Below are 23,002 nucleotides of genomic sequence, written 5' to 3' on the forward strand. Positions count from 1 at the left end.
ACTAACAATCGCTCAAATATTTGTGTTTGTAACTTTACTAAAATTGTAGGATGTGATTTTATCTATTCAGCTCCTGTTACATCTTACCAACTAGTACAATCAAATTATATTCTATTTTGAGATCTGCTACCTGTCCCTGTAGGAATGAATCTTACCCTGGTGAGAAAACTATTACAACATGAAGACCTGAAGCGGTTGTTGAAACAGGTTCGGGAAAATGGACAAAAGACTCTGATTACTGTCCATCACGATGTAGAGAGAATACATCAAGTGTTGGAAAGAGTAAGAAGGGATGGAGGACACCACTGGTGGGACACTTTGTTTGGATGGTCACCTACCACAACAGGAATCTTCAACGAGATGCTTCACCCTGTTGTTGTCTTATTAATGCTCACCGCATCATGTTTTATTTTAACAATTGCTTTGCATTTTAGACTTTGGATTATGTTGAAACGTTTGTCCATATCCCCAGAAAATATCTATGCGCTCGATGATCCTCATAGCAAGAGTGTATGTGACACTTCCCATCTATTCTAAAAGAAAAGAATCGTGAAGCTTGAGTGACTATAGTCACGGGGTGGATAATGTGGAGTAATCGCTGAGGGGTACTTTGGAAATTTACCCTCTAAGAACAGCCTTGAAACCAGGTGGAACATAGCACTCATGTACAACGGGTCTGTGCCATGGAGACCTCGCGGCCACGCTCTGTGAACAGGGGAGTTTAGGGATGCACAGGATGTACATTGATAAGCTGCGCTTACAATGTCCTGGGCCAAAGACCTGTCAACTTTGATGAAGTGCTGTACTTAGAGTGAACTTTGCTAATTATAATATCATTATAATACTAAAACACACACCCCTCTCAAAAGCTACCACCCCCCCAAGGTGCGACCCTTCCTCAATGAGTGTGCGCACTGAATTTTTCCTAGTCTGTACCTTTAAACGCGAAGCGAGAGAATTCTGCACCAATCCTGATAAAGGTATGTATGACTAGAGTCACTCAAGCTCCACCTGCAAAGTAAAACACTATAAAATAATGTTTTAAGAGCTGGATGTTAGGGAAGATACCATCGTCATGTACCACTCTAACTTCTGGGATCAGTCGACGGGCTGAGCCTCTCTTCCCCCGCATCGGGACGCCGTTGGGTAAGATTCGAACCCTTGGTCATACCAAGTGCCTCCCCGGGAAACTTAGAAATCTCTATATAGAGTCACTCTACATCTTTTAACGCGTTTATAGCCAAGTAGTGTCCCTCGTAGTTTTAGCATTTGCACGTGCTTTATAGGTAGTGAATTTATCACCGGCAATCCAAAGAACCTGTATATCTGTTGCTTCAATAAATCGCACTATTGATTGACTCAGCTGTGTGTGGTCCCTGAACGCGACCGTACCTCTGAGTGCGGCCGTGTTAGTTCAGGAGGTGTCCGGCTGAGCAGGTAGTGTGATGTTAGTAGTGCATCCGGACCCGTGATAGTCCAACAAATGTGTTGGGCGCGACCGGACTACTAACGCTGACTTTGGGCATCACTCAGAACCTAAGCTCAGCCGCCCCCAGTCCCTCTGATAACTGAGGATCGACTGGAAAGCAAGGGGGTTTAGTTTCTGCCAAATTGCTCTGCCTCTTAATGCAACATATGGGAACAACAGGGATTCATCTGTGAAAGCAATACCATCAAGGCTCAAGATATTTGTCTTGATACCGAGCAAAATGTTTATCGTTTTGAAGTACACCCCAATGAAACCACTGAAACTGTGCTGGTATACATCGGAAATGGATGTGTTTGTATAAGAACCCTTTGTGATTCTATATTTGCAGATGACATGACTGTGGAGACAAGCAACCACTCAAATATTTGTGTTTACAACTTTACCAAAATTATGGGATGTGATTTTAATTATTCATCTACTGTCACATCTTATCAATTGCTACAATCTAATTATATATCCTATCATGATTTACTGCCTACCCCTATTGGGATGAATCTCACACTGATGAGAAAACTGTTACAACATGATGACCTGAGTCAACTACTAGAACACATCCGAAACAATGGACACAACACTCTGATCACTGTTCACCATGATGCAGCAGAAATACACTGTATCTTGGAAAGGGTGAAGAAAGATGGGGAACATCACTGGTGGGACACTCTGTTTGGATGGTCACCAACAGCAACGGGAATTCTGAACCGAATGCTACATCCCATCGTAATTCTATTGACTCCTGTTATACTATGTTTATTGTCAAACATTGTTATATACATCAAAATGTGGCGAATAACACACCAGATTACATTAGTACAAAACCTTCTCATGTATATAATGTTGTTTAATCTAATTAATGGAATTTTCACTGGCTACAAAGGTTCACCTTAAATAAATCCCCCCCCCCCAAATTACAACTGGAATATAATATTACTCTATTCATAGGCACAGAGGCAAGAGGCGACCACACCGCCACTCTATGAGAAAGAGATGGATTGACTTTAGTCACGGGGTGGATTGTGGTGGTGCATTTCTTCCCTCCCCCTTGCTTGATAAGCCTTGGCCTTGGAGCAGAGAGTTTGGAGGTTAAGGGCCCCTTGACTGTATCAAGCACTCTTGCATAGATGGGAGTAACTCGCCATCCCCAGGCAGCCTTGGAACATGTCTTATCTAGCCATGATTCGGGTGGATCAGTTCCAGCGTCACTGGGATGTCAAGAATTCTAGCAATTACCAACATATGATTTGTGGCAAGGATGGAAATTTACTGACGCCTAAAGTCAATCATCTCCCAGTCCTATAAATAGTGGTCACAAGTGAAACCCTTTGAGCTCTCGTGGACTGCAGCGGGCTGCGACCAGCACCTCCCTCTGAGTGGAACACCTCTTAGAGCCCATGAACCCTCAAGTTCACGATCAACTCAGAGGCTCGGCTGATCACCCACTGAGTGATGCAAAGCATTCGATGTGAGTATTTGACTGAATTTGAGGGGGATATTTAATAGGTACCTTTGTACGTATCTATCTCTTTTCTCTATATCTCTTTATGTGTCTGATCTTAATATGTCGCTATGATTTAATACTGTGATTTGTCTCAATATCATTAATCTTAGTAAGTCTTAGGTTAATTATATTACTAAGTTTTATATGATTTGATATTGTGATTTATCTCAATAGTGTTAGTGAATTTGACTGCTGTTATTTTAAAGTTACACCAAGCACTACACCAGAATCCCCAATACCCTATCCCTTTAGTCATAAACCGTTGACCAAGTCTGGGACTAGGAGTGGATTCAGCTGCACCTAGACTCCTCTCTGAGAAGGAGTTTAGCAAGCAAGGGGGTCCACTCTGAACCTCGTGACTCAATGGGGGGGCATTCCTTTACTTTCCTTACCTAACCTTAGTCATAAACCGTTGACCAAGTCTGGGACTAAGGGTGGATTTCGGTCCACTCTGAACCTCATGACTCAACGGAAGGGTCTCCCCTACTTTCTCTCCTCAATATACATATAAGCCACATTAACCCGATTTGATCTATGAGCAAATTATTCCAATCTAGTTGTAACTTGGTTTCTCTTTGTATACCTTTTTCATGTTAAGTAAGTAATAGAGTGAACCTTGCCATTGAATTCTGTTAAGTTGCACTCTTTTACAAATTTATATTAAAATCATTCTTTGGTGGCAATTCTTTAAGCATCCAAATCACTCATTTGTAACACCCACGTGTTTGGTTATTTTTTTTTCCATCCTAATTTCTCCCCCCCGTCCTGCTGAGGAGGGGAGTGATAGAGCGGCTTGGTGGCACCTGGCGTCCAGCCAAGGTCAACCCACCACAACAGGTTAACTGCTAATTATGCCAGATGCAGAGATTATGGCCTATCAGGATGATGAACATCCTTCCATGTTTATGCTCCCTTCACCCACTGTTTTCTCTTCAGTTGTAAAGGGCTATCATTCTTTTCTGCAGTTGTAGAATGCCATATGCAATAAAGGTTTTTGTTTATGACTAGGGCTGCTGCTGCTGTGTGAACTGAAAAAGTATACTGACTCCTTTTTCCAAATAGGGAAAAGTACATGTCCCTTGTTAATACAGTCTTTCTCTACTGCCATGAGTGGATCATCACCTTTCTGTATATGTAAGCAGAGAAAATATCCAGAAGAGAATATCTGATCTGCTGGTCTTACTTTGGAAATTCAAACTCTTTAGCCATATTCTCCTTTAAACTAGGCACACAGTAACTAGAGAAGTCTTATGAAGCAGAGATTACTAATGCAAAAAGGATATCTAGTATCTCATGTGAAAGTAATGACAAACATTCAGAGAGACCAATTTTTCTTATTTGTTTTACAGTATTATCCAGAGGCCCTAGATTGTGATCAAGGTCCACACAAATGGCCTGTAGTCTTTATAAAGTTCTGAACAGGTAAGTATAAACAAAATAAGCAGAAAGAGGACAATTTCTCTGTCTTTAGAGTAACTTTGGGGCTTCTGATAGATGGATGGCTATAATTTAAGCCCAAAAGGTTTATCAGGAGAATATGAAACAGGGGATCACTGACAGACAAGGACTGATTCAAGCAGGCTAACAAATATAAGAAGGGAGGAAAATATAGTACACTAAGATATCATAATAAAATTTGCCGTGATATCTGTGGAGAGCAAGTACTTGCAGCTTAGAAGGTGTGACACATGCACTCACTCTGAGTGAGTGAACAGTACTTTGATTCAGGCATCACCGACAAGCAGGCCTGACTGAAATCAGCCTTGCTGTGCAAACCGTGAGAACTGTGCTAGGCTGCATCTTCTCAGGAAATAAGGAGTGTAGCCCATGTCTTATCAGGAGCTAACATTACCAGCCTGAGCTGGGACTAGACAAAACTAAAACTGCTACAGCTGCACACCTGCACATACACCAAAGGGGGGGGGGTGTTGACTACGAGTCAATCACTGTACACTATAAAAATCTGTAGTCCTTCTGAGCCCATTGAGCTCTTCTGTATGGCAGCAGGCTGCACGGCGGTGATCTCCCCCTGAGCAGGGATGCCTCTCAAGGTTACTCCTCGAGGCTGAGAGACCCCTTACCCCGTATCTGATATCTATAATGAGGTAAGCGACATTTTACATTAGGTCTAAAAGAATATTGTATTCTAGCAACATTTATATATATCCAGCTATAGCTTAATTATTAGAAGTGTAGTAAGTAGCAGAGCATTTGACCGCTGTCTAAATCATTGTCTAAATTATTGTCTAAATTAAATCACCATTTAAATCATTGTCAAATAATTGTAAAATCATTGTTTAACTAACATTCAATTATTGCTTAATCACCATTTGATTGCCATTTGATTTTCATTCAGTCATTGATTAATTACCATTTGATCATTACTTGATAATGAATAAAACCCTTTTAGTTAACCCCATAATGATGACTTCTCTTGATAATTCACCTGCGACAAAAATTGGCACAGTCGGCAGGATGGTGGATTCAATCACTTACGCAGGCATGGAGTTAACCCTTCACCGAAATTTTCGGATGATTGGGCGTGTGAAAAGAGGGATAATTGGAATAAGAGAAAAGAACAGTTAAACCTTGTAAGAGGGAAAATGAAAGATGGCAAAGAGAATGGAATAATATGCAAAGTGTTGGGAACCTGTTTGGGAGCTGCATATCAGTATAAGAAATTTAAAGAACAGGAAATGAGAGAGTTACAAGATGAGGTTGAACAAAGAAAGCAAGAAGAAACGTTATCTCTGTGAATAGAACAACTGCAGAAACAACAGGGGGAGGAACAAGAAAAATGCAGGAATTTAGAGGATAAACTAGAACTCATGAGAATTTTGGGCCCCCAACCCGCTAGATCCTGTGAAAATTTGTAAGCAAGCTAATCGTTTCCCTGGAAGTTTGGGATGGAGATATGTGGGAGGACCCCCGATGAAGAATTTAGTGATGAGAGTGATTTAGATGAATCAGAATTTAAGGTAGCCCCTATTATTAAAACTGAGATATCTGCTGGACCTCAAGGGGGCAACCAGAGAGATACCATAAAGACCATTCCATGGGACCCCCTTCAACTGGCCAATCTGCACAAAAAATATGGGTGGAAGCCTGGAGAAAGTGAAACTGAATGTCTCTGGCGTGTCTCCTTAACTGGAGGTGATCGTATTACATTAGATCAAAGTGAAGCGGATGGCTTTTGGGGACCAGCCCCTAACACTGAACCACACTCTATTATGTGGCGAGTACTGTACTGGGCAGAGGGCATAGACCCTCGGGACAGAGGGGAGCCCACTGCTATTCCAATAAGATCGTTAAGTGAACTTTCTACTGCTGTTATAAAAGCAGCCTGCCTTCAGGCTATGAATGACAGGTGTGCATATGGTAATTACCCTATCTCTGCCCCTGTGGACCCCCAAGTCATGAGACCACTGATAAGGGGAGCCCCTGTTGTTTTAAAATCCTACCTCTTTGCAAAAAGGGATGAAATAAGACAAAACATAGAACATAACACTCAGGAGGGTCAGGACAGTGAACCCCGCCTCCGACCCATCCCGACCTGGGCAGGCTTGATGCATGGCATTGTAAAACACAGTCAAGAAATGGGGTGGGATGAACTGACACCAGCAGGCCAATCCCAAGCTAACACAGAAAGCAGACAGATACAGCAAATAAAACAGACTCCCCAAAACCCTCAACACTTTCCCCAATCTCATAAACCCCGTAATGGAAGCTTATCAATGAGATAACACAGACAGCCCTCATATATATGTTCCAGTCAGCCCCCAAAGTCAACTAGTGAAATTTGTAATTGACACAGAAGCTCAAATTTCAATACTTTCAAATTTGGATGCTCAAAGAATTAACATTAAGCCTGGCAGAAAAGGGGTTAAAATAATAGGAATTACCAGAAAAAGTGAAATAAACCCCATAGCTAAAGGAAACTTGTTATTGCTAGGGGAGAAAAGAATATCAAGACACCAATTAGCAGTAGTTTCAGAGAAGGAAAATGTTTCAGGCTTTAATATATTACAAGGACTAGTTTGGAAACTGCTGGGTGGCAGTGTTTGGTCTTTTGGCTGCCTGAAGACTACCTGGTTAGCTGAGCAAAAATTAGCAGCTACCCACGGGAGTCAGTGAATTGGCACAGTTCACTTAGAATCATAGAATCATTAAGGTTGGAAAAGACCTTTAAGATCAGCAAGTCCAACCATCAACCCAATACCACCATGCTCAATAAACTATGTCTCAAGTGCCACGTCTACATGTTTTCTGAACACCTCCAGTGATGGTGACTCCACCACCTCCCTGGGCAGCCTGTTCCAATGCCTGACCACCCTCTCAGTAAAGAAATTTTTCCTAATATCCAATCTAAATCTCCCCTGGCACAACTTGAGGCCATTTCTTCTCGTCCTATTGCTGGTTACTTGGGAAAAGAGACCAACACCCACCTCACTATATCCTCCTTTCAGGTAGTTGTAGAGAGCAATAAGGTCTCCCCTCAGCCTCCTCTTCTCCAGACTGAACAATCCCAGTTCCCTCAGCCGCTCCTCAGAAGACTTGTGCTCCAGACCCCTCACCATCTTCGTTGCCCTTCTCTGGACACGCCCCAGAAACTCAATGTCCTTCCTGTAGTGAGGGGCCCAAAACTGAACACAGGATTCGAGGTGCAGCCTCACCAGTGCCGAGTACAGGGGCACAATCACTTCCCTCCTCCTGCTGGCCACACTATTTCTGGTACAGGCCAGGACGCTGTTGGCCTTCTTGGCCACCTGGGCACACTGCTGGCTCATATTCAGCCAGCTGTCAACCAGCACCCCCAGGTCCTTTTCTGCTGGGCAGCTCTCCAGCCACTCTTCCCTAAGTCTGTAGCGTTGCATGGGGTTGTTGTGACCCAAATGCAGTACCCGGCAACTGGAACCTCCCTGGTAACTAACATAACTTTATCCTTGTGGCCTGAAACTATTAACATGATCCCTCTTTAACTTTACTATAATAAAATGGCATCCCTTATTATATAGAAGAGCAATTTTCTCTTATTTTGCTGAAAAAGTTGAGGTAAATTGTCAATAAGAATAGCAACATTAGACCAACTTGCAACTCAGTGATGCAGATCAATCAATTATTCCCCTATAGCAGATAAGCCATCATCGCTTTTTTACAACAATATGACAAAACAGATTAAAGTATTCACAGAGTCTGAATCGCTTACCTGCTGATGAGAGAATTTCACTTTGGGGTTGTTGTCAATTTCCCACAGTCCTTCATTAAATCCTTTTCTTTTATTTGGTTTGCCATATTTTTCTTTATTTTCATAATAAGGGAATATATCTTTTGGTCCCAAGAATGCCCTTCAGGAGATGAAAACATTAGTTGCCAGAAACATCATATGTTTAAATTGCTACTCTTCAATTTAACTTTAGTACCAGATATTATAAAAAGAAAATTCATTAATGAGGCATCTGAAGTTATATTCTGTAATCAGCAAAGTGCTGCTACTGAAGCATCTCTAGTCTTCTAAACTTTTGCTTTCAACAAACCCAGTTTTCCATTAGTACTACCACACTCACTGCTCTCTCCTAGGTGTTGAGTGTCCCGGCAAGAAACAGTCAATGCTATGTCTTGACTGTTATGTCTTGTTAAGATCCACAGTTGACAGAGCCACTCACCACTGTCAAACAATGATTAAAAACTGAGCACCTGACTGATGTACAGAAAGAACCATTGCTTCCTTAGCAAACTAAGCTAAAATGTGAAGAAATAAAGATTCCTTAAATCCTGGAAACATGATGCAAGATAATGAGTAAGAGTATAAGAAGATATGACTTCAAGCCAAAGAAAAATCTTTCACCTTTATTAAATTAAAACCAACATGTCTGGGATGACAAAAAAAAGTTGGGATAGAATGATTGCCTAGACCTTTGTAAGAATGCTGTATAGTTTATCCTGAAAGACATGGAAATCTAACCAAAAAAATATACAACTTGATTAAATGTTTTACATTAAATGCTTAACATTTCTGTCTTTAAGTATCTTGTATATCTGAATGAAAAGCAGCTTATCAAGAAGATTATAAAGATCTAGTTGAAGATGTGCCTGCTCATTGCAGGGGGGTTGGACTAGATGATCTTAAAAGGTCCCTTCCAACCCAAACTATTCTGATTCTATGATAATTTTGCTGTTCAAAGACACTTAAAAAGGCCTAAAATCTTTGCTTAAGTTAATAAAGTTTTGAAATGAGGTGGCACAGAGTTGGAAACAAACTTACAATTTTTTATATTGTTTTTTAATTAATTAGATTTTTTTAGTTTAAATGTGAAGAGAGAGATGCTCAATAATCTGGCTAGCAGTGTTAAACTGCTCCGTATTTCAAATTTCTTCTCCATCCCTACTCATAAAAAGAAATGTGAAAAAAAAATTAACCTACTCTCAGTATCTGGGGCTTAACACTGCTTCTTTTTATCTTTGTTTTCATCTACAGAAACTGGCCTCCCATAAGGCAGGCAAAAAATCCTCCCCCTAAAACCCATACATTATTATGTGTAGTGCAAGTTGCACAACCATGGCTATTAGACTGGCACCTTTTCCCAAAAATTGCAGTATCTACACTGTATTTTTTTCTAAGCCAGACATGGGAAAACAAGGTAATAAATTACTAAAAACTGATATTCTACTTTGTACTGCAGAAGATCAAGACATGTAAAGTTTCTGCTGTATTACCATGTCCTCTAGAGTTAGGACGTCATAGTAGCAATCCAACAGCTGTTAATAGCAAAAGAGAAAACGTCAGTGACCAACGTTCTCACTTTCAACCCTGTACCTATATTCCAGCTCTTTCTGACAAAGTATAAATCTAAGGCACAACTGCTTGAATTGAAGATGCTGCTACTGTTTTTATGAGATAGTTCATGGTAAACATCAAACAAACAACATAACCCCTAATTTTCATTTTCCCTTTTTTTTTATCATCTCTATAAAGAAGTATTTGAGACATACTCCAAATTCATTTAGATGAGAAAAGGGGAACCATAGAATCATAGAATCATTAAGGTTGGAAAAGACCTTTAAGATCATCAAGGCCAACCATCAACCCAACACCACCATACCCACTAAACCACGTCCTGAAGTGACACGTCTACACGTTTTTTGAACACTTCCAGTGATGGTGACTCTACCACCTCCCTGGGCAGCCTGTTCCAATGCTTGAACACTCTCTCAGTAAAGAAATTTTTCCTAATGTCCAGTCTAAACCTCCCCTGGCACAACCTGAGGCCATTTCCTCTCATCCTATTGCTAGTTACTTGGGAGGAGAGACCAACACCCACCTCACCACAACCCCCTTTCAGGTAGTTGTAGAGAGCAATAAAGGTCTCCCCTCAGCCTCCTCTTCTCCAGACTGAACAACCCCAGTTCCCTCAGCCGGTCCTCAGAAGACTTGTGCTCCAGACCCCTCACCAGCTTTGTTGCCCATCTCTGGACGCGCCCCAGAAACTCAATGTCCTTCTTGTAGTGAGGGGCCCAAAAGTGAACACAGTATTCAAGGTGAGGCCTCACCAGTGCCGAGTACAGGGACACGATCACTTCCCTACTCCTGCTGGCCACACTATTTCTGATACAGGCCAGGACGCTGTTGGCCTTCTTGGCCACCTGGGCACACTGCCGGCTCATGTTCAGCCAGCTGTCAACCAGCACACCCAGGTCCTTTTCTGCCACACAGCTCTCCAGCCACTCTTCCCTAAGTCTGTAGCGTTGCATGGGGTTGTTGTGACTCAAGTGCAGGACCCGGCACTTGGCCTTGATAAAACTCATACAGTTGACCTCCTCCCATTGATCCAGCCTGTCCAGATCCCTCTGCAGAGCCCTCCTGCCCTCAAGCAGATCAACAGTCCCACCCAACTTGATGTCATCTGCAAACTTACTGAGGGAGCACTCAGTCCCCTTGTCCAGATCATTGATACAGATATCAAACAAGACCGGCCCCAAAACTGAGCCCTGGGGAACACCACTTGTGACCGGCCATCAACTAGATATAGCTCCGTTCACCACAACTCTCTGGGCTTGGCCATCCAGCCAGTTCTTTACCCAGCGAAGAGGACACCTGTCTAAGCCACGAGCCACCAGCTTCTCCAGGAGAATGCTGTGGGAGATGCTGTCAAAGGCTTTACTAAAGTCCAGGTAGACAACATGCACAGCCTTTCCCTCGCCCACTAGGCGGGTCACCTGGTCATAGAAGGAGATCAGGTTGGTGAAGAAGGACCTGCCTTTCATGAACCCGTGCTGGCTGGGCCTGATCCCTTGGTTGTCCTGCACATGCCCTGTGAGCACCCTCAAGATGAACGGCTCCATAATCTTCCCCGGTACGGAGGTCAGGCTGACAGGCCTGTAGTTTCCACGATCCTCCTTCCGGCCCTTCTTGTAGACGGGCGTCACATTGGCAAGCCTCCAGTCGTCTGGGACCTCCCCTGTTAACCAGGACTGCTGATAATTGATGGAGAGAGGCTTGGCAAGCTCCTTTGCCCGCTCTCTCAGTACTCTTGGGTGGATCCCATCAGGCCCCATAGACTTGTGGGTGTCCAGGTGGTTTAGCATGTCCTTAACTGCTTCCTCCTGGATTGTGGGGGGGTTACTGTGCTCTCCATCCCCGTCTTCCAGCTCAGGGAGATGAATACCCTGAGGATACTTGGTATGGCTATTAAAGACAGAGGCAAAGAAGGCATTAAGTACCTCAGCCTTTTCCTCATTCTTGGTGACAATGTTCCCCCCCACATCCAATAAAGGATGGAGATTCTCCTTGGCTCTCTTTTTGTTGTTAATATAGTTGTAAAAACATTTTTTGTTATCCTTTATGAATGTGGCCAGATTGTGTTCTAGCCGGGCTTTTGCCTTTTTACTTTTCTCTGTGCGTGACTTAACAAGACCCCAGTACCCTTCTTGAGTTGCCTGCCCCTTCTTCCGAAGGTGATAAACTCTCCTCTTTTCCCTGAGTCCCAGCAAAAGCTCCCTGTTCAGCCAGGCCAGTCATCTTCCCCGCCAACTCGTCTTAAGGCACAGGGGGACCGCCTGCTCCTTCGCCTTTTAAGACTTCCATCTTGAAGACTGTCCAGCCTTCCTGGACCCCTTTGTCCTTCGGGACTGTCTCCCAAGGGATTCTCTCAAACAGTGTCCTGAACAGGCCAAAGTTTGCCCTCCGGAAGTCCATGGTAGTTGTTTTGGTGACCCCCGCTCCTTCCTTCACACAGAATCAAGAATTCCGTCATTTCATGGTCACTAAGCCCAAGACGGCCTCTGACCACCACATCTCCCATCAGTCCTTCTCTGTTTCTAAACAGCAGGTCCAGCAAGGCACCTCCCCTGGTGGGCTCACTCACCAGTTGTGTCAGGAAGTTATCTTCCACACACTCCAGGAACCTCCTAGACTGTTTCCTCTCTGCTGTGTTGTATTTTCAGCAGACGTCCAGTTAGTTGAAGTCCCCACAAGAACAAGGGCTAGTGATTGTGAGTTTTCTGCCAGTTGCTTGTAGAATGCTTCATCTGCCTCTTCATCCTGGTTGGGTGGTCTATAACAGACTCCCAGCAGGATATCTGCCTTGTTTGCTTTCCCCCTCATCCTTACCCATAAGCACTTGACTTTGTCATCACAATTGTTGAGCTCTATACAATCAAAACGTTCCCTACCATACAGATCCACCCCACTGCCTCTCCTTCCTTGCCTATCCCTTCTCAAGAGCTTATAGCCATCCATTGCAGCCCTCCAGTCATGAGAGTCATCCCACCATGTTTCTGTGATGGCGACTAAGTCATAGCTGTCCCGCTGCACAATGGCTTCCAGCTCCTTCTGTTTGCTGCCTGTGCTGCATGCATTGGTGTAGATGCACTTGAGCTGGGCTATCGATTTCACCCCCAACACCGGCATGCCACCCCTAGGCTCATCTCTACTGAGCCTCGTTTTAATCCCCTTCCTCCTTTGAATCTAGTTTAAAGCCCTCTCGATGAGCCTTGCCAACTCATGAGCGAGGACACTTTTCCCCCTTGGAGATAGTTGAACTCCATCTGCTGCCAGCAGGCCCGGTGCCGTGTAAACCACTCCATAGTCAAAAAAGACAAAATTCTGCCAATGACACCAGCCTCTGAGACATGTGTTAACCAGGTGTGTTTTCCTGTTCCTTTCAGTGTTCCTCCCTGCCACTGAAGGGATCGAGGAAAACACTACCCGTGCTCCTGATCCATCAACCAGTCGCCCCAGTGCTCTGAAGCCCCTTTTGATCACTTTTGGACTTCTCTCCGCAACCTCATCGCTGCCAACCTGCATAATCAATAGTGGGTAGTAATCCGTGGGCCGTACCAGGCCAGGGAGCTTCCTAGTAACATCGCTCACCCTGGCCCCAGGGAGGCAGCAGACTTCCCTGTGGGTTGGGTCTGGTCGGCATATTGGGCCCTCTGTTCCCCTCAGAAGGGAATGGCCTACGACAGTTACCCTCTTTTTTTTTGTAACAGAGGCAGTCGTAATGTGTGGGGCTGACTGACTCACCCTAGGCAACCCCCTGCATGGACCTTCATCTACATCCTCATTTGCCTGGCCCTCAAATTCCAGAGCCCCATATCTGTTGTGTAAAGGGCAGCTGGGAAGGTGAGGGAGGCCGGGAGGGGATTCGCCTGGCGCCCCGAGCAGGGACCTGTTTCCATTCCCCCTCGTCTCTTAGGTCCTCTCCTTCTGCCTGGCGGCAAGAGGATAGGGGATCCCCTGCTGCTTGTGGAGCCTCCACCTGCTGCCTCTGCCTCAGGGATGGCTGGGTGTGGCTCCACCGATCTCCCTCTCACACTCCCTGATGCTCCTCAGCCTCTCCACTTGCTCTTTCAGCTCTGCCCCCAGGCTGAGCAGATGGCTCACCTGGTCACACCGCACACAGGTGTTGTCTCTGCTGTCCTCCAGCACAAGTGACAGGCTCAGGCACTCCCTGCAGCCAGATACCTGGACAGCAGTATGCTTGTGTGGGAGCTCCGTCTGGGTTGCCACATTCCTTTTGGCAATGGCTTTCAGCCGAGTGGAGACGATAGCTGGGCCTCTTCTGGGAGGGCGATGACCACTCATCGAGAGGGCCTCTACTGCCAGGGAGGGGACTGTGCCCTGCCTGCACGCCTTCCCTGCGCGAACTGCTGCGCAAACTGACGCTCCACGTCCTGTTTGCCCTCCCTGTTCACTGCGCTCCGGATCGTTCATGCTCCCTGGGACTGCTCTTATAGGTGAGTGGCTTTGGCCACTGCTGCTCTTGTCCCTGCCCATGCTGAGTCAGAGCTGCCGCTCCTCAGGAGCCCGCTCTGCCGGCTGGGGGGTGGGGCTAGGGCACCCTCTCTCTCTCCCTGTGCTTTTGCCTTCGCAGTTTTGCTGTTTTAGGAAGGGATCCCCAGCGTGATCCTCCACTCTAGAGCCCTTCACCTCAGTGGCTTTGCCTGGTCATAGAAGGAGATCAGGTTGGTCAAGCAGAACCTGCCTTTCATGAACCCGTGCTGGATGGGCCTGATGCCAAGTCATCTAGGAAGCTTAAGCATTTCCTACTCCAGTAGTGTAAAACAATCTAATATTTCACAGTGGCTATCATCCATCTCTTTGCAGAAGATTGTTAGAGAGCATTCAGCCAGGGATGCACACACTCATAAAGCCTACTTAACCAAAGCAAAAGGGGGGATTGGGGGAAGAGAGAAAGACAGACCAGAGGAAAGAAAAAACGTTGCTGCTTTTCTTTCCTTTGATCTGAAAGGAAGCATTTTTTCCACAGTTGCAAGTCTCTACCCACACCGTTCAAACTTGGAGAAATACTAGGAATTAGCTGCCTTGCTAAGGTCATGTAGCTTACTGGGTTTTTGCAGTTAAATCCCCATACACAAGAAGGAGAAAAGGTCAAGGAAACCTAAACAGGACAGATATCACCCTGATGTATAGGGTCCAGGGTCTCGAGTCCAGAGTATGACCTTCTGCCTGCCTGTGACTTGCTAAAATCTGTGTCTATGTGATTTACTCGCACAAGGAATTCACATAAAACTTTGTCACAATACAAATATCTAGTTCATATCTAGTTTTCCTTTAGAAAAGGGTAATATTTCTAAATCAAGATGGCAGCTGGCAAATATCTGGAAAAGAAGAAATAGGCAATAGGGGTTTGTTGTGGTTTTTTTTCCCAAGAATATCAAGAAGCCACAAATTTAGTTTTTGGTGAAGCTCAGAAGAAACTAACAATGAAAATCAAAGTACAAGCTTATACTTAAGAATCATAGAATCACTGAGGTTGGAAGGCAACACCTCTGGAGATCATCTAGTCCAGCCCCCCGTGCTCAAAGCAAAGTCAACTAGAGCAGGCTGCTCAGGGTCATGCCCAGTCAGGTTTTGAGCATCTCCGAGGATGGAGATCCCACAACCTCTCTGGGCCACCTGTTCCAGAAGAAAGGAAGTACTTTGCAACACTGTAAGATATGAGAGACACAGATTCAAAAACATTTTTTGAAGTCATATTCTAAAAATACATTTGAGAACTGTGAAGTGCAGTAGCCCTGAGTCCACCACATTACCAAAACCAGATGTCAGTAAAACTGCTTTGTATGAGTATCAAAGAGCAGGTATAAGGTTTCAAATTTGCCAATAATCTACATGCAAACATGATTTCAGAACCTAAGTCGCATTTGAAAAAAGGTCATTGTGCTTCTCAAAATTCTACAGAAACTTTTAATTTCTTTCTACCATACACTTGATCTGTGTTCCTGAATACATCTTCAGGAATGACAGTAAAAACAAATAGTGGAATCCAGAATGGCATACGTTAAAAAGGAGAGAAGTAAAAGGGTGCTTTATTTTAACTGTCAAAACATCCTGAAAAGGGTACAGACCTACTGAACAGTATGAAGCAAGGACAAAATAGGGGGGAGAACAGAATTCAAACCTTGCTTCCTCTCCCCACAAAACCACACACACAAAAAAAAATTAAGCCTATATAGAACTATGTGGAATGATATAAATAGAAAGTAGTGTCAGTGAGAGCTGATAGTGCTTTCTTTTTAATTCATCAGAATACTGTATTTTCTCTACTACATTTATTTTTAAAGATAGGTAGGAAGTACCACCTTAGAGAGATTTTTATAGATTTCTTAATGGTGTGAAGGAGGACAAAAAAAGCTTTCTGCAAGCTGTACAAGAAATGAAAGAGTTATACAGACTAGCTCTGTGACCTGCTTTACAATACTATTTGCAGCTTATTAAAAAAAAGGGAATAAAACCAGCATTTCCCCCACAAGTCAAACAGGACATTAACACTGAATTAAAGATCTCTGTAATCTACAGTAGAACAACATTATGAAGTAGCATGACAAATAAAAGATATGTCAATCATACCACTTTGGGTAGGCTCTTGCTTTTTTACTGAGCAGGAAAAAGTGCATGTTGCAGGGAATAGTAGACTATAACCACACCATTTCACAGCAAATGTGGAAAGCAAGCTGCCTATTTTGCCACTAGAGATTAATTTAAGAAAATATAGTCTGTCACTGAGTCACATAATTTTCAAACACACGACGCAAACTGTCAAGTCATCCTGCAATGAAAACAATATGCCCTTTAAACTAAAGAACTTACGTCTCATGAGTGCCAAAAAAGAATATAGGCATTTTATTCATAGGAGGTTTTACTGCTCCATCTGGAATTTCATCCACCTAAGAGAAAGAAAGACTAGAATTAAAGTTTAGTAACAAAAATACTCTAGGGGAAAACACTTAAATGTTAATTATTAACCTGAAGAAACAAAATACTACTGAAAAAGTGAAAGAGATTTAAACAAAACAATACTCAAGGATTATATATTAAAAAAAAAACCCAAAGAAATGAGTGATATTTGTAAGGTTATATGCAGAAGGAGAGTATCTGCTCCTTTAAGGGTATCTGGTCAAGGACCTTTTCAATGCAAAAAACATACAATAACAAAAGGAGGAAACCATAAACAAGAATATACAGGGACACAAACCTGACCAACAAATAATAAGGGATGCAGTGACCAGAACTGAACCCATTCACTCACTCTAATTGTTAAGGATATGTGGAGTGTGAGAATGTTTATTCCAGCAAGGTTATCTAATTGAGGGACTTTGTCAGTTGGGAAACTAAGGAAAAGGGGGAAGCCAGAAACAAAATATGCAGAGACACAGACCTAACAAAACAAACACGAAACAAACCTTGCCACTCACACTAATTGACGGACTGTCAAGAAACTACAGGCACCACTTCCAGGAAGATCAACCTGGACTTTGCAACTAAGATTATGAACCAGGAGAGATCCCAGACACTAGACTGGGAGGGGTAAGGGAACGGATATAACCATGCAAACCCATGAAGGGACATGCTGGGCAAACAGAAAGCAGGGAGAAACAAAGAGGGGGGTAGAAAGAAAGGGTTAAAACCAGGGCTGGTCAGTATGCTTGTCTAGCTGAGCCCTGTGCCTGAACAATGCAGTCTATCCTATCTTTACTTCAGAATATGGTTTAGCGGGCATGGTGGTGTTGGGTTGGTGGTTGTACTTGATGATCTTAAAGGTCTTTTCCAACCTTAATGATTCTGTGATTCTGTGATCTTCTTATTAAATCTTTTCTCAACTGTCTCTCTCTGTAATCTCACCCTCTATCCCATGTGTATGTTTGCTGCAAGGACTAAGTGTCAGCTACTGGAGTCAAACTGGGGGTGTAGGTGCGTGTATCAGGTTTACATATCAAGGTCTTGGGAGGGGGTGCTGCAGGGGTGACCTCTGTGAGAAAATGAGCCACCCCTGTGCCAGACAGAGCCAGTTCCATCCAGCTCCAAAACAGACCCACTGCTGTCCAAAGCTGAGCCATCAGCGATGCTGGTGGCAGCTCTGTGACAACATATTTAAGAAAAGGCAAAAAAGGCCATGCAACAGCAGCTGGGAGAGAGGAGTGAAAAAATGTGAAACAACTATGTAGACACCAAGGTCAGTGAAGGACAGGAAGTTGGTACTCCAGGTGCCAGAGCAGAGATTCCCCTGCAGCTCATATTGAAGACCAAGGCGATGCAGATTGTCCCCCTGCAGTCCAATGAGATCTATGGTGGAGCAGATATCCACACTGCAGCCCATGGAGAACCCCACACCAGAGGAGGTGGATATACCCTGAAGGAAGCTGCAGCCTGTAGAGACCCCACGCAGAAGCAGGCTCCTGGCAGGAACTGTAGCCTGTGGAGAGGAGCCCATGCAGGAGCAGGTTGTCTGGCAGGAACTGTGGCCCATGGGGGATCCATGCTGGAACAGTCTGTTCCTGAAGGACTGTATCCTGTGGAAAGGACCCATGTTGGTGCAGCTCTTGAAAGATTGTTTCCTGTGGGAGGGACACCATGCTGGAGCAGAGGTAGTGTGAGGAGGAAGGAGCAGCAGAGATGAGATGTTATGAACTGACTGCAACCCCCATACTCCATCCCTCCTGCACCGCTTGTGGGTGGAGGAGGTAGAAGAGCTAGGAGTGAAGGTGAGTCTGGGAAGAAGGGGTGGGATGGGAGGAAGGTGGTTTTAGTTTTGTTTTGTTTCTTGACATGCTACTGTTTTTAATTGGCAGCAACAAATTAAATTAATTTCCGCAAGTTGAGTCTGTTTTGCCCGTGACGGTGACAGTGAGAGATCTCCCTGTCCTTATCTTGACCCATGAACTTTTTCATCTTATTTCCCCTCCATCCTGCTGAAGAGAGTGAGAGAAATAGTGGCTTAGTGGGTACCTCTGGCAGCAAGCCAACGTTAACCCACCAAACCCTGGCCTGTGGTGTCAGCTACTAGAGTGGGTGGGGGTCTTGGCCGTTTGGAAACAAAACCCAAAACTTTTAAAATAAATAAATGTATTTGGTTTGCATGGCAAGGTTTTGGAAGTGGGGGGCTGCAGGGGTGGCTTCTGTGAGAAGCTGCTAGAAGCTTCCCCTATGTTCGATAGAGCCAATGCCAGCTGGCTCCAAGACAGATCCACCACTGGCCAAGGCCAAACCAATCAGCGACGGTGGTAGCACCTCTGGGATAACATATTTAAGAAGGGGAAAAAAAACAGCAGGAAGCATTTGCAGACAGAGAGAGGAGTGAGAATATATGAAAAAAACTTTGCAGACAACAAGGTCAGTGAAGAAGGAGGGGGAGGAGGTGCTTCAAGCACCAGAGCAGAGATTCCCCTGCAGCCCGTGGTGAAGACCATGTTGACTCAGGCTATCCCCCTGCAGCCCATGGAGCTCCATGGTGGAGCAGATATCCACCTGCAGCCTGTGGAGGACCCCACGCCGGAGCAGGTGAGTGGGCCCTGAAGGAGGCTGTGACCCAATGAGAAGCCTGTGCTGGAGCAAGCTCCTGGCAGGACCTGTGGACCCGTGGAGAGAGAAGAGCCCATGTTGGAACAGGTTTGCTGGCAGGACTTGTGACCCTGCAGGGGACCCACGCTGGAGCAGTCTGTTCCTGAAGGATGGCACCCCATTAGAAGGGACCCAGGCTGGAGCAGTTTGTGAAGAACTGCAGCCTGTGGGAAAGACTCACATTGGAGAGATTCGTGGAGGACTGTCTCCCATGGGAGGGACCCCACGCTGGAGCAGGGGAAGGCGGCAGATACAACGTGTGATGAACTGACCACAACCCCTGTTCCTGTCCCCCTGTGCTGCTTGGGGGAGAGGAGGTAGAGAAATTGGGAGCAAAGTTGAGCCTGGGAAGAAGGGAGGGGTGTGGGGAAGGTGTTTTAAGATTTGGTTTTCATTCTCATTACCCTACTCTGAGTTTGATTGGCAATAAATTAAATTAATTTCCCCAAGTCGAGTCTGTTTTGCCCTTGACAGTAATTGGTGAATGATCTCTCTCTGTCCTTACCTCAACCTACAAGCTTCTCATTATATTTTCTCTCCCCTGTCCAGCTGAGAAGGGGAGTGATAGAGCGGCTTTGGTGGGCACCTGGCATCTGGTCAAGGTCAACCCACCACAGGGCTCAGAACTGGCAGCTGGAGCAGGACTGTGGGTCACAGCCCATGTGCCTGCTGCCAGCTGCTGGGGGGTCAGAGTATCTGTATCTTCCCAAAAATGGGTGTGCATTGGGTGTGTGCATGTAATTCACTAGCAAGCATCAAGCTGGACTAGCTGGCACATAGGGAACCCATGAAGCAGGTAAGAGGGCCTAGGATCAGGGCAGGAATGCCAGTACTAGGGGAATCGGCAAATGTGCATGTGCTTATGAATCTAGTGTCATGTGTGTGCCTTCACTAGTTGAATTTCTATCTCTGCCAGACGTAGAGAAGGAAGGGGACCTGGCTGTCTGTTTTATGCGAGTCCTATATGCAGGTGCTGTTGAAGGCAGTGCCTTGTCTGTGGCAGTCTGTGTAGCTAGCTGTGTCAGTGTCCTGTGTGTGTCTGTGTCTCTGGATATGCGCTCAGCTTCACTACTGGTTTAACTTGCTAATGGGAAAGCAGCCAAAACCTGCCAGGGAAACTGTCCTGTGGTGTAATCATCACCATAAGTGACAACACTTAGGCTAGTTTGAACTTAAAGGAGAACCCCTTCTTTGCAACTTCTTGTATAAGCTGCTGCACTGGGCACGGCCTCTGCCTGGCACTTGCTAAGCAGGTGCTTGACCCTCTCTAATCAGGGTGTAGCTGCAACAAAGGTTCCAGGCACCCTGGGTCAAGGGCAGCTGACCAAGCTTGTTAGGAGCTGCTAGAGCTTCCTCAGGTCCACACCCTTACCTCGTCCTTACCTGACAGCAGCAGGAAACCTCAGGTTTCTTAGAGGTTTTGTAGGAGTTCCCTGATGATCCTGTACCCTGTCCCCAGAAGATCTAGAAGCTCCCAAAGAAAAATGCAGATAATGCTGCACAAACTCCTACATCTGTTTTCTGCTTCTGTTAGCTATGTCTCCCCTTCCTCCTTCTTTTCCCTGACTGCCGAGAGTGATGTCATATGGTATGGAATATCCCTTTGGTCAGTTTGGGGTCAGCTGTCCACTCCCAACTTCTTGTGCACCCTCACCTTACTTGCTGGCGGGGCAGAGTGAGAAATAGAAAAGGCCTTGACACTGTGCAAGCACTGTTCAGCAACAGCTAAAACAGCAGTGTGTTATCAACAGTGTTTCCATCACAAATACAAAACATAGCACCGTTCAAGCTACTATGAAGAAAATTATCATTAACCATCCCTCCATTCCTGCCTGCAAACATCATGCCCTTACTCTATGGGCCACCGATATAAAATGTCCATTGAGTTCATTTGGATTCCATCTGTTATGGTGGTTGCTCAGGACTGGAGAGGCGGTGTGTTGTATGGAGTTATTGGCCCACCTCAGGTTGGATTAGTTTGTGAAGGACTGCATCCTGTGGAAGGGACCCCACGCTGGAGCAGGGGAACAGTATGAGGAGGAAGGAATGGCAGAGATGACCTGTTATGAACTGATAGCAACCCCCATTTCCCATGCCACTGCACCACTCACAGGGTGGGGAGGAGGTAGAAGAGTTGGGAATGAAGTTGATCCTGGGAAGAAGGGATGGGGTGGGGGGAAGGTGGTTTTAGTTCTAATTTTAATTGGCAATAAATTAACCTTCCCCAAGTCACTCCCACTGTAAAAGAAGATCAGGTTCAAGACCACCTGAGGAACCTGAATATACACAAGTCTATGGGACCTGATGAGATGCATCCCAGAGTCCTGAGGGAATTGGCTGATGTAGTTGCCAAGCCACTCTCCATGATATTTGAAAAGTCATGGCAGTCAAGTGAAGTCCCCAGAGACTGGAAAAATGGAAACATTGCACCCATTTTTAAAAAGGGTAGCAAGGAGGACCCTGGGAACTACTGACCTGTCAGCCTCACCTCTGTGCCTGGGAAGATCATGGAACAGATCCTCCTAGAAGCTATGGTAAGGCACACGGAGGACAGGGAGGGGATTCGAGACAGCCAGCATGGCTTCACCAAGGGCAAGTCCTGCCTGAACACACTAGTGGCCTTCTATGATGGAGGGACCACATCAGTGGACAAGGGAAGAGCTGTTATATGTTATATGTTAACATGAGATGTTATATGACAAGGGAAGAGCTATGGATGTCACCTATCTGGACTTCTGTAAGGCCTTTGACATGGTCCCCCATAGCATCCTTCTCTCTAAATTGGAGAGATATGGATTTGATGGGTGGACTGTTGGGTGGATGAGGAATTGGTGGGATGGTCGCATCCAGAGGGTAGTGGCCAATGGCTCAATGTCCAGATGGAGATTGGTGATGAGCGGTGGCCCTCAGGGGTCTGTATTGGGACCAGTAGTCTTTAATATCTTCATCAATGACACAGTGGGATCGAGTGCACCCTCAGCAATTTTGCAGACAACACCAAGCTGAGTGGTGCAGTTGACACGCCTGAGGGACGGGATGCTGTCCAGAGGGACCTGGACAAGGTCGAGGAATGGGCCCATGTGAACCTCATGAGGTTCAACAAGGCCAAGTGCAGGGTCCTGCACCTGGGTTGCAGCAACCCCCGGTATCAATACAGGCTGGGGGATGAAGGGATCAAGAGCAGTCCTGCCGAGAAGGACTTGGGGATATTGGTGGATGAAAAGCTGGACATGAGCCAGCAATGTGCTCACAGCCCAGAAGGCCAACTGTATCCTGGGCTGCATCAAAGAAGCATGGCCAGCAGGTCGAGGGAGGTGATTCTGCCACTCTACTCTGCTCTGGTGAGACCCCATCTGGATTACTGTGTCCAGCTCTGGAGCCCTCAGCACAGGAAAGACATGGACCTGTTGGAGAGGGTCCAGAGGAGGGCCACAAAAATGATCAGAGGGATGGAACACCTCTCCTATGAGGAGAGGCTGAGAGAGTTGGGGTTGTTCAGCCTGGAGAAGAGAAGGCTCTGGGCAGACCTTCTTGCAGCCTTCCGGTACTTAAAGGGGGCCTATAAGAAAGATGGGGACAGACTTTTTATCAGGGCCTGTAAGCGATGGGACAAGGGGTAATGGTTTTAAACTAAAAGAGGGAAGATTTAGACTAG

General features: G+C 45.3%; 1 protein-coding gene across 1 annotated transcript in view; it reads right to left on the reverse strand.

Moving 5' to 3' along the window:
• The window catches only part of LOC309415218 (lens epithelium-derived growth factor-like), a gene marked incomplete at both ends in the record, with an annotated part of 148,530 nt that overhangs the window by 123,250 nt on the left and 2,278 nt on the right, over positions 1–23,002 (reverse strand). The window contains 2 exons of the mRNA XM_082012669.1: positions 8,194–8,332; positions 16,600–16,676. Of these exons, the coding sequence (XP_081868795.1) occupies positions 8,194–8,332; positions 16,600–16,676 (216 nt within the window). The remainder of the gene's footprint in view (positions 1–8,193; positions 8,333–16,599; positions 16,677–23,002) is intronic.

Source organism: Phaethon aethereus, assembly GCF_964289735.1.
Source record: "Phaethon aethereus genome assembly, chromosome: W".
NCBI classification, from domain to species: Eukaryota; Metazoa; Chordata; class Aves; order Phaethontiformes; family Phaethontidae; genus Phaethon; species Phaethon aethereus.